Source organism: Magallana gigas, chromosome 6, assembly GCF_963853765.1.
Source record: "Magallana gigas chromosome 6, xbMagGiga1.1, whole genome shotgun sequence".
Taxonomy (NCBI): domain Eukaryota; kingdom Metazoa; phylum Mollusca; class Bivalvia; order Ostreida; family Ostreidae; genus Magallana; species Magallana gigas.
Window position 1 is genome coordinate 7,922,122 of NC_088858.1, and position 12,221 is coordinate 7,934,342.

Consider the following 12,221-nt stretch of genomic DNA (forward strand, 5'->3'; position numbering starts at 1 on the left):
CCAACACCTCCCCTGCCAAGACTCTCAGCTTACTGCACCAACAGACTAAATAAAAGTGGGGAATAAACTATGGGGATGTTGTCTACAGACAATAAGAAAACCTTGCTGGTTCTGATCAGTTTGTAACAAGACCAGATCAACGCCAGATTGATCTGATGCCATTATTTGTAACTGAGAAAAAAAATCCTTTGCTATTATAAAATCTTGCCAAAGCCAACCCCATACTATTTACACTGCTTTACAACCCAATTATCACCTTTCCTAACAACAATGCCTATTCATTTTCTGAAGACAATAGTTGGATGATTGCTTGCATATAGCCAATCTCTGAAACAGATAGTAATCTGGCCGAGATGACCAGGGAAATGAACTTTTTACTCAAATAATCCCACTAAATGCCGTAGGAAGTCATTGTGTACTGGGTTTTATGCAGGTGAATCATTCTGTACACAGGTAAAAGGACCTGCATTATCAGCATACAATATGTGGTCCTCAGGAAACAGCATACCTGTGTCACTACTTAGTCCAAGCAAAAGGTGTGGATTTTGTTGCTCGTTTCAGACAACAAAGAACGGGGAAAAATGGAATCAGCTGATATAAAAACACGGAAATACTCAGTCAAAATTTTGTTTATATTGATATTTTGAGAGAGAGAGAGAGAGAGAGAGTAAACTAATGGAAAATGATCAAGAGATTGCAAGAGAGTTTGTTGTCTTCTTTTCCTTCATGAAACTAATTAACACTTGTAACAATAGGCCTTTAACGCTCTTTCCAGATCTTTAAAGGGTTTCTAAAAATATTATTCCAAGGTTTTATTACACCTATCCTATACAAGTAGTCATTATTCCAAAGGGCCTTTCATACCGAGTTACTCATAGTGAAACCACTTATTATTGGTGCAGTTATTGATAGGGCCTGGTGTTATTTTACACAAGTTTTTTCTGCATACTGTTCTAGTCATTAATTTTCAATAAGGCTTGTCATTAAGAGCTTTAGAAATTTGAACAATCCATATCAGAGTATTGGAGAAAACAAAACTCGTTTTCATTCCTTTGAAAATTTAAGAAATTAATTTTCCAACCATTTACACAAAACTGACAGGTCAGGCCATTTGTAACCTATGACCATCAAACTGCATGTTAGAACACATAAATCATGCATTTATTGGGCAACATGTTACTTGACATGTGCACCAAATGACCAAGCATTAAGAGAACTCATTTGTTCTCACCTATTTGATGTCATTGTATAGTATCAGACCATTAAACTCCATAATGTTCATACAGGTAAGTTAGAGGGCCTTAGTGTCAATGTACTACCAGTTCATGTCAATGTTGATTAATCTCATGATTTTTTCAAATTTGATAAAAAAAATATATGTTTGGTTTTCCGATAGCAAATTTCCTCTATATTTTATCCAATTTCTATAAAGTGTATCTATTGTGCAAAATATTTTTAGCAGAATAAAAGAATGAACAGCTGGTGACTTTTTGATATTAAAGGAAAGATTCTAATCTATACAAACATGCTCATTATCTTCCGAGTTCCCAACCTTTTGTGTTTTACACATTGCACCGATGGCTTGAACATCATGCTGGCTGTGTCCTCCTTCATGCTGACAAGTGCAGCATACAGGCATGCTGCACGTAATGCAGAACATGTTGAGTTGTTCCTCTTCATGCTCCAGACAGCAGAGTTCTCTCCCCTTATTGCGTGCCCTCTGTAGGGCTCTCCCCTGAATCGGGTCCAAGAGATTGTGCTGGGCAAGCGGGCCCCTGTCCGGGTGACAACTTTCCTTACAGCTTTGACAGTAGAAGACATTACACTGTTCACACATAACAACAGCTTCTTTAGCCTCATTGTGATCACACATTTGACAGTTCACATACAAAGTTAGGGGTTTGTGCTGTTTGCCATGACTAAACTTCTCAACAATGGATTCTAAAACTTTGTTGCACGGCAAGGATTTGTACCCATTTTCATCCAGCAAAATAATTTTCTTGCACACAGGGCATTTAATTCCATACGGATTTTGGCTGAATTGCACAGATTGGTAAATATTAGCAATACTAGGTGTTCCTATATAACTACTTGGCCGACTGTTACACACGACACCACTATCTGTTTCACTTAAAATACTGATTTTATCGATGTCAGGAAAATCTTTCAGATCACCTTCCCCGGGAGTAGCTGAACACACACCTCCTTCCAATTGTGATAAAAAAGTTTGCGATGGCTCCTGACATTTTGAAGCACACACGGCACATATAGAATGAGAACACGGCAACAGAAGTGGATTACAATAGAACTGTAAGCACATGGGGCACTTCAATTCCCCCTCCATCCTGCCTGGTGCTCTCTCACCTGTACAATGTTTTGAAAGCCAGCGCTATTCTTGTCATGCTTCGGGATATCGGAAAGTCCCGTTGTGCTACGCGAGACTGCACGAGACGAAACATGGCTGCGCCCATGAAGTTCGCCCGACTCAGCTGTCAGACACAGATTAAAAGTTTCTGTGCATTTTCATATAATAAAAAGAATTTGAATGGTATCCACAAAGCCCGATTTATTCACAAGTAAGTTTATGATATCGTAAATGTGTTGTCAAACTGTTTATGCATGAATAAATGCTCGACTAACTTCTACGTCGACACAGTTTGTGAACTTATTCTATCCTGTTGGCGTTGAACAATTTATTCTAAAACCACACGTGGCATGAAATTAAAAATTATTTGTATATACCTGAAAATAACACATTTCGACTCAAAGTCAATCAATCACATCACTATTGAAAATGAAACGTCAATGCATTTCTTGATTTTTTTAAAAGCCTTATTTTATTTCTCTAATAAGTGACCAGAATGGGGGTGAATATGATGTGGCAGTCATTGGTGGAGGTATTGTTGGAATGGCGACTGCCAGAGAGATGAAAGTTCGACATCCAAACTTATCGTTCATTGTTCTAGAGAAAGAAAAAGAAATTTGTAAGAATGGTGTACAGATAATAGTATTAAATTGTTAACTGGTTAATGTTCCCAATGTCCTTATCAATTTTGACATCTGGATTCTTCTTAAGCTTTAATATCTTGGAACACTTGGACTATGTTTATCAGCATAAATATTAACAGCAATATTTATCATATTGCACACTGAGTAACATACTTTTATGATATTTCGATCAATATTTTGACACTTATATTCATGCAAGCTTTAGGGTAAACGTTTCTCTAAAAACAATAGGTATTACTTACAAGGTTTCTTGATCTGTAAATCATTGATTTATGGTCAAAAATAGATATATTTATATATATTTAAAGACATAGAAATATACCTAGTAATTTATTTTTATAAGGATAATTAATATGAACTTCAAATACATGAACAGTATATCAAACACATACAAACTAAAGATAGAATTATAAGATATTTAAAAAACCCAGAAAATATTGATCGCATATAACAATAAACTTCTCTTGAAATTTAAAAGAATCTAGGTTTCAATACCTGTTTGAAATAGCATTACTTTTACTTAATCATTGACCATTAGCTCTCTCCTATTCAGCTCATCACCAGAGCGGACATAACAGTGGAGTGATCCACGCTGGGATCTACTACACCCCAGGCTCTCTGAAGGCCAAGCTTTGTGTCCAGGGGGTGGAACTCTTGTACGACTACTGTGACAAAAATAACATCCCCTACAACAAATGTGGAAAGGTAAGCTTTTGCTTATACAGTTATAATAACTTCAAAACTGCAGCATTCAAAGGGGGATAACTCATAAATAATTGCTTTTTGACTACCTTTGGCTAATACCTCAATTAGTTTTCATTATGATATTTCATAACCTTCTTTTGTTCAAGTATATATGAAAGTGTAGTATTACAATGTATTGGGTATTTTTAAATATGATAATTATATGATATTTATAATAATGAAACTTATTTTCTGCCTATTGTGAACATTTAAAACAGTCAACCATGAAGAAAATTAGTTCATTTGATCAACTTAAATCAAATTCAACATTTTTGTTTTCAGCTGATTGTAGCTGTAGCAAAAGAAGAAATTCCAAGGTTAGAGGGTCTTCTTGAGAGAGGAAACCAAAATGGAGTCAAAGATTTACGCATGTTAGGTCCCAAAGAAATCAAGGAAATTGAACCAAACTGTGAAGTAAATAATGCTGATTCATCTCCTACTTCTGTTGAGTTTTGAGGGATGTAAACTGTTACAGTATTATCATGGAGTTGCAGAGAACTCAAATGAGATGTTTCACTAAACTTAATTAAAACAAGTCACTAATATTTTTTTAGGGGTTAAAGGCAGTGCATTCACCACACACGGGTATCATTGATTACAAAGTGGTGACACAGTCATATGGACAGACGTTTGAGAAGCTGGGTGGTCATTTTTATACAGACTTTGAGGTGACAGATTTCTCTGTCACCAAGGAGAGTGGCCATGGTATAGACTATCCAGTGACCATTAGAGGCTCTAGTGAGGACAAGGTATTCAACAGAACTGATATATAGATACTAGATATGTAACTGTATATGTGAACTTGTCTCAATCAATTCTCTGTGTTTAATAATTTTAGTGCTTTTTAAGCACTTATACTTTTTAAGACACTAGGTCATAAGATGGCGATTTAAATGTTTTGTTAAACTGTTTATATCGTTCAATTGGGTTGTATATTGTCGTAGCTCAGTGGTTAAAGTATTGGGCTTCTGAACTGCAGATCATGAGTTCGAATCTGCCTGGTTTGTTCGTGTTAACTGAATTAAATTTTTGAAAAAGTAATTTTTCATCCAAAATTGCACCTTTTTTTGCCTCTTAGACTCATATACTTCTTATCCATTATTCAATTGAATTCAATTCAATTCAATTTATTATCCTTGAGCTTTACAACTTATCGGAATACAAATTATAATACATATAAAATTATATACAAATGTGCAATGTGCAGTAAGTGAGTGGACATATTAAGACAATATAATCATGTACATATCTTAAGATATGAATGAACATAAATGTATAAGTAGCTTAAACTGTAGTATAAATACAATGCTGCGCTCTCATTTTGGAAGCGCTAGATAAATATTTTCCTAAATTATAGAGTTCCTTTGTATTGTTAACACTTAAAAGTTTAGCTAGCTTAAAAAGACTTGGTTTTTTGTAAAAAAAAAAAAAAAAAAACTCTTTATATATTTCTTTCGTAATTCAGTGTAAAAAGGGCATATGAGTATAAAGTGGAACTCATCTTCTAAATCTTTTTTATTACAATGATTGCAAAATCTTTCTTTTCTTGGCACCTTGTTGTGTTGACCTTTTTCAATATTTAAAGAGTGTGATGAAGTTTGAAAAATACTTATAAATTTTTTTGAAGTATAATTAATCGGTCTCCTAAGATAAGTTTGCAAACAAAAATTATCCACAAGGTGTTGATATAACCTACTCTTCGGAGATGTCGAAAAAGATGACATCAAACTTTGTTTATAAATATCTAATATTCTACACTCAATTATCTTGTAGGTTTTACATTGATTTGAACCAAGTTTCGTCAAACAAATATTTTAGACCCATGCTAGATAACTCGCTTTGTATGGAAACCATCCAGTTATCGTTATTGACAAGCATGCTTTCGTATGCCTCCTTCAAGATAATGTTATTTGTATTTTTAATTTTTAACCAGTATTTGAAAATTCGTAGTTTTCTTCTAATATACAAAGGAAATCTACCCAGTTCATAATACACTAAATTATTTGTAGTTTTTTTGTTGACTCCAAGAATTTTCTTACAAAAATTGAGATGTACCTTTTCTATATATCTATCATAATCAAGTAATTTTCTGCTGATTTGAGAAAATATTTCACGGTGTAGTGAGCTGCCTTAATGCATGTACATGTAAATAATGCCAAACATATCTATGTTTGATAGCATTTGAGAATGGTAGAGAGCAGGAATTAAAGTTTTTAAAACACAGTAAAATTTGCAAGAAATATAAAAACAGTAAAATTAATAATAAAACATAGAGACTTGAGCAATCTGTGTTTGACATCATTAAAATGTACAGTCAAACTTAATTATCTTGAACTAGATAGGACAGTTTAAAAACTTTGAGATATCCTAGTATTCAATATATCAAAGGTTAAATACCTGAAAAAAAGTGGTTCAGACTTACAAAACACTTTGACATATCCATTGTATTTGAGATATCAGTGTTTGAGATATTCAAGTTTAAAGAGGGCACTATTAAGATGGCTCGATGGTCAGGGTCAATTTTAAATATATTAATCTCCTTTTGAAGAAGAGCTCTACAAAAAGATATATATAGAAAATACACAAATTTAAAAGGATATTTTTATGGATTTTTCTTTTCTTAAGAATAGTTTTTAGCTTAACGAATCGGATCTTTAAATGCTAGGTAGATCTGATGGTTAATTTGTTGACCATCCAGCCTCCTCAAACAGAGAGACTTGAGCAAGTCTAGTGAACAAAGGGATTACAGTGATATTAGGTCCACTAGCTGATAACTTTCTTTTAGAATAATCAGAAATGTACTTTACTGAAACTGCTGAAGCATTAAAATATATTAAATTTTATAAAAGGGCACACCAAAGAAAAAAAGGAGAAGAAAATAATTTTTGAGTACGGTAATAGAAACACAGAAGACTAATTTATTGCATTAAAACATGGATTAAAAAACTTTGTTTTTGTTCTTCCCAGGCTTCATCAAGGGAAGTGAAGTGTAAATATGTGGTGACTTGCGGTGGTTTGTTCTCTGATCGACTCGCAGAGCTGTCAGGCTGTGACAGAGAGCCACGGATCGTGCCATTCAGGGGAGACTACTTGTTGTTAAAGCCGGAGAAGACCAACCTTGTCAATGGAAATATTTATCCAGTAGGTCGACTCTTTCTGTATTATAACAAATGAACTCAAGATCATTGCATATGTGTCATTACTAAATCTTATCTTCCTTATTCTAAAGCTTTAGAGAGCATGCAAATTAAGTTAAATCTTTTTTCTTTTCATATCATTTACAAACAATGAAATTGTGTTGACAGTTTACAGCATTTTTCAGAAAAGACTTCTAGTAGTAGGATCTTTAACTTACTGTGGTTTCATCAATATTCGTTGAATACCAATTTTCGTGGATTTCGTTGTTAAGTTGATCCACAAAAATAAATGTTCATTGAAATGCAATTTCTATGAACATTTTGTATTGATTGGGTCATTGGCCACGAATTTACGTATCCTTGAAACTGTGATTTTCACTTTATCCACGAAAATTGATAACCTTGAATATTAATGAAACTACAGTATATTAAGAAAATGATTTCCAAGTCAATGGAGTGTTTTCAAATCATAATGTTACATCTAATGGCATTAATTAATTCTTAGGTACCAAACCCACTTTTTCCTTTCTTGGGAGTCCATTTCACGCCCAGAATAAACGGAGACGTTTGGCTTGGCCCCAATGCAGTATTAGCCTTTAAGAGAGAGGGCTACAGATTGACGGATTTCAGTGCTACCGATGCTAAAGATGCTGTCTCATTCAGGTAACACAGAAAATCTGGAAGACAAGAGATTAACTTGCAACTGATGCTGTATAGACATGTATTTAAGACACTAATGTATCTTAAAGTAGTACATGTTAAAGATGTATCCTATGCCATGAATATGTAATGGTAAAGTCAGAATAACTTCCTTTCTTTGTCATGTGTTTTTTGTAAAGATCTTCAGAAACTAGCTTTAAGAAATCTGTGAACACAAAATGTTCAAGTCAGAAGAATTTCATTTCTTGGTCATGTATTTTTTGTAGAGGTCTCCGGAAACTAGCCATGAGAAATCTTGGATTTGGAATAAAAGAAATGTACCGTGGGTTTAACATAGCAGCTCAGGTTAAGCTTCTACAGAGATATGTGCCATCCTTAAAAGTTTCAGATGTAACAAGGTATAGTATACTTTCTTACAGTATATAATGCCCTTCATGTGTCAGTAAACAATATCTTAACATAAAAATGGCTGAATGTGCTGTAAGCTGGATGTTGGATATTTGAGAAATATAATTGTATTACTGGTAATATAAGATTCAAACTTTCCATATTCTTTTACGGGTAGTTTTAAATAAATCTGCTGCTCTCTGCAGAGAATTGAAAATTGATTTTTACATGTTTTTGTGTAACTTGCTGTTTGATCCATGTATTTTGTTGCAGAGGTCCGTCTGGGGTGAGGGCCCAAGCTTTGGACCGGGATGGAAATCTTGTGGATGATTTTGTCTTTGATGTGGGGGTTGGAGAACTAGGCTCACGTATATTACATGTCCGAAATGCTCCATCACCTGCAGCAACTTCCTCCCTAGCTATTGCAAAAATGGTAGCAGACAAAGTGGAAAATACATTTCATTTATAATGGAATATTTTAATAGTAATATAGGTATTATGTACTCTTTGTATGTAGCAATCTGATATTTGCAATTAATTAAGAAGAGTGTCTCAAAGAGAGAGAGAGAGAGAGAGAGAGAGAGAGAGAGAGAGAGAGAGAGAGAGAGAGCAATCACTATTTTTTATAATCCAAGTTTTATTATTGTATGCAGGTACATGTTAATGTGTAAAACAATGAATGTTGTTCAGAACATGCATGTGAAGTTTGTACCACTGTGATAATTAACATAATTTATGCTTGTACGCACATGCAAATCATTCTTAATGAATATTTTTTTATGCGCAATAAATGAGAAATGTTACTTTTGCCATGATCTTAAATTTGTTTGCTGTGCAAGTTTGGTTATACCTTATTCACTACTGTACAGTAGATTTCCTTTGTTACATGAGTACTTAATTCGGCGATTCAAACGTTTTTCATTAAATCAAGATAATATGAAATAGCGGGAGCCAAATATTTCTCAAATTTTGTTTTTTTCTGTCCTAAAACAACAAAAGCGAGAATGAAAATTTGCGAGATGTACTAGATCCTAAAATTGGCATAACAGCATTATACCTGTTGTATCTTTCACATTTTAAAAATCTTTTCTTATGAAGCATTATTGAATGATATGATGCATGTTAACTGCTGCAAATGATGCACTCCTTATTTGGATTTGTCAATATATACCGGTATATGCTTCTGTGAAGCTGTGAGCTCAGGTGAGCTCTTACATGCATCTTTATCCATCTGTCTATCCATTTGTTCTGTTCACAATTGAGATAAAACCATTTTATGTAAAAGGGATTTAGAATTGTTTGATAATTTTAAGGGTCACAAACTTTCAAAAGAGAGATATTTTAGACATTGAAAACTAAGGGGAATGAGTGGTTAATGGCTAATCTTTCATTAACAAAAGGAGGCACAAAACATGAAATAAAGCATCCTAGTTCTGTTCTTTGATTATAACATAGCTTTGTTCTATTTTTTCAAAAAGAAAAAAATTCTCATGCCAAATCTCAAGAGAATTCAGCAACAAATGACACTAAATCTTACAGTTAAAACTTTTCATGAAAAAGAGGCACTGAATGTTCTAAATCTGCACATATCATTTTTCCAAAAGTCAGAAGCAAATACTGCCAGATATCACCTGTTCTTAACCTTATCCCAGACAAATGTCCCAGTATTTATTATAGGTCTTTTATCCTTAACTCTATCAAAGAAATTAGTAACACAGATTATAACTGTAAACAGCACAATGCAAATCTTTTGTTCTAAACTACACTGTATGTCTTAGCTTTTTAGGTCACCTAAGTCACTTGGGTGACCTATTGCAATTGGTCTTCGTCCATCATCCTGCATCTTCCATTAAGTATCATATGTCCTAATTTTACATTTTAAACTTTTTTCTTGAAAACTACAAGGCCTATTGTTAACATGTTTGGTGTGACTATTTATATGGTAAGAGGAATCTAAATTGTAAAATCCATGGCTTTGCCATCCCTGGGTCCTCATAGACAGGACTAAATGTGCAAAATAATTCCAAATTTTCAAAAATCTTCTATCTTCTCTATTCCCTTGAGTTATGAAAAAAAATGAATGCATGGTTATGAAGTCTCGTCTCAAAATTGTGAAATTCAAGGCTTCTTTGTCAGGGGTTCAGGCCCTAGGGTGGGGCCAGTATAGCCTTAAGCTTATAATTGTAAATTATTAACTTTTACTCACAATCACATTTGAATAAAATAAATGCATGATTATGATGTCCACGACATCCTCTACCTAAATTATGACTTTCATGGCCCCCTAGGTTTCAATGTTTTATGAGGACCCCAAAAGCAATTAAAGTGCGAGTAATCCCAAAGACGTACCGTAAACCCTGAGTGGACCCAAAGTAAACCCCAAGTGGACACAAATTTTCAAAAAGTAAACCCAAAGTAAACCCTAACTAAATTCCAGAGGTAAACCCGGGGTTTATTTGGGGTTTACTCTGGTGTTAGGTTTGGTCTGATCGGTATACTGTACTTGTAGAGACAAGCTGTTTGCATTTTGTGTGCATTAATATTGAAACAATGAATAATTTTGTTAGACTGATCCACAGGGGTTGTATGTAGAAAAAAAAAACATCGTTAAAGGCTAGCAGGTGTCTTATTACCAAAAATTTACAATTTGAGATTCCTCCGACTCTTCACCTCCCCCCCCTTCCCATTTTCATGAATGAAAGTTTTTGAAACATCAACTTATATAAGCTGTGTTATAGTCATATGTCAGTCAAAGTAGTCTTAGAATTATATTTAGGATTCAAAATGAAGCTTAAAAGGCAAACATGAGACTCAATGACATATCAATCTAACGGTCTTGGTAGCCTTGTGACCATCAAGGCCTGTGGGCCTCTTAATTACAAGTCTCTTTCACCAAATTTTAAACTCTACATTTTGTTACATGTACTTGCAACCAAAGCATATTTTCCACTTTCTCATAGAAAAATTACAATAAAAATCGTATTAAAAATTTAAAGCATATAACGGAACCATGGTTTAAAAAAAAAATGTTGTAGCATTCTACATGGACGTGAAATAAAAAAAAAGTATAAGATGTCAAAGAAATCAGCAACAAAAGGTGCCAAATTTTCTGACACATATGTGCATATATATACGAAAGACGAATAGGGCCACTTAAAAAAATATTTTTATCTCAAAATTACGAGATAGGATCTCGTTATTACGAGTTAATCATCTCGTTATTACGAGAAACGATCTCGTAAATACGAGAAAAGATCTCGTAATTACGAGAAAAGATCTCGTAATTACGAGAAAATATCTCGTTATTACGAGTTAATTATCTCGTTATTACGAGAAAAGATCTCGTAATTACGAGAAAAGATCTCGTTATTACGAGTTAATTATCTCGTTATAACGAGTTAATTATCTCGTTATTACGAGAAAAGATCTCGTAATTACGAGAAAAGATCTCGTTATTACGAGTTAATTATCTCGTTATAACGAGTTAATTATCTCGTTATTACGAGAAAAGATCTCGTAATTACGAGAAAAGATCTCGTTATTACGAGTTAATTATCTCGTTATTACGAGAAAAGATTTCGTAATTACGAGAAAAGATCTCGTTATTACGAGTTAATTATCTCGTTATTACGAGAAAAGATCTCGTTATTACGAGTTAATTATCTCGTTATTACGAGAAAAGATTTCGTAATTACGAGAAAAGATCTCGTTATTACGAGTTAATTATCTCGTTATTACGAGAAAAGATCTCGTAATTACGAGAAAAGATCTCGTTATTACGAGTTAATTATCTCGTTATTACGAGAAAAGATCTATTTAAAATGTTGCGTTTTATTATTCTAATCTTTTTATGTAAAGTGTATGGACTACTGCAATGTCTATTGATATATACATACTTAGCATAATCATCGTTTAAAAGCGTACGCATAATTTGATATAAAATCGGATCAAGCAGTTTTAAAGAAATTTCAGAAGAAGTAGCAAAGCAGATTGATTATTAAATTCATCGAACTGTTTATCAATAATTAAGAAGGATATATACGTGTAATTTGTTTTCAGACTCCAAAATGTTAGAATACAAAATCAATTATTTTCAATATACATGTAGGTTGTGTATAAACATATAAAACACAAATTCGGGTAAATCGTGTATATCCATATCTGTGACTGAAACTATAAAGTCTTTAAAGTTATCTGTAACTTTTACGACTATAGGACTACCTGGTATATTTACTTCGTAGTGGGATTATAATATATATAAGTTATAAATAGTAAAATTACATG

The 12,221-nt window shown here is 33.4% G+C and overlaps 2 protein-coding genes across 5 annotated transcripts in view; one reads left to right on the forward strand and one right to left on the reverse strand.

The window, feature by feature from the left end:
- Positions 1-2,344, reverse strand: part of LOC105338881 (E3 ubiquitin-protein ligase TRIM9) — a 27,081-nt gene extending 24,737 nt beyond the window's left edge. For 2 of the 4 annotated variants that reach the window (XM_034470855.2, XM_066086824.1), the window contains exon 1: positions 1,553-2,344. In XM_034470855.2, the coding sequence (XP_034326746.2) occupies positions 1,553-2,344 (792 nt within the window). Of the gene's footprint in view, positions 1-1,525 lie in introns of all 4 variants that reach the window. The other 2 variants (XM_011444171.4, XM_011444169.4) reach the window with 1 other exon arrangement.
- A 56-nt stretch (positions 2,345-2,400) lies between these two features.
- On the forward strand, positions 2,401-8,745 carry LOC105338880 (L-2-hydroxyglutarate dehydrogenase, mitochondrial). The gene is made up of 9 exons (XM_011444168.4): positions 2,401-2,576; positions 2,854-2,984; positions 3,563-3,714; positions 4,036-4,167; positions 4,308-4,502; positions 6,721-6,894; positions 7,396-7,553; positions 7,817-7,948; positions 8,211-8,745. Exons 1-9 carry the CDS (start codon positions 2,401-2,403, stop codon positions 8,404-8,406), a joined length of 1,446 nt encoding a protein of 481 aa, XP_011442470.3. The 3' UTR covers positions 8,407-8,745.
- Positions 8,746-12,221: the final 3,476 nt, after the last annotated feature.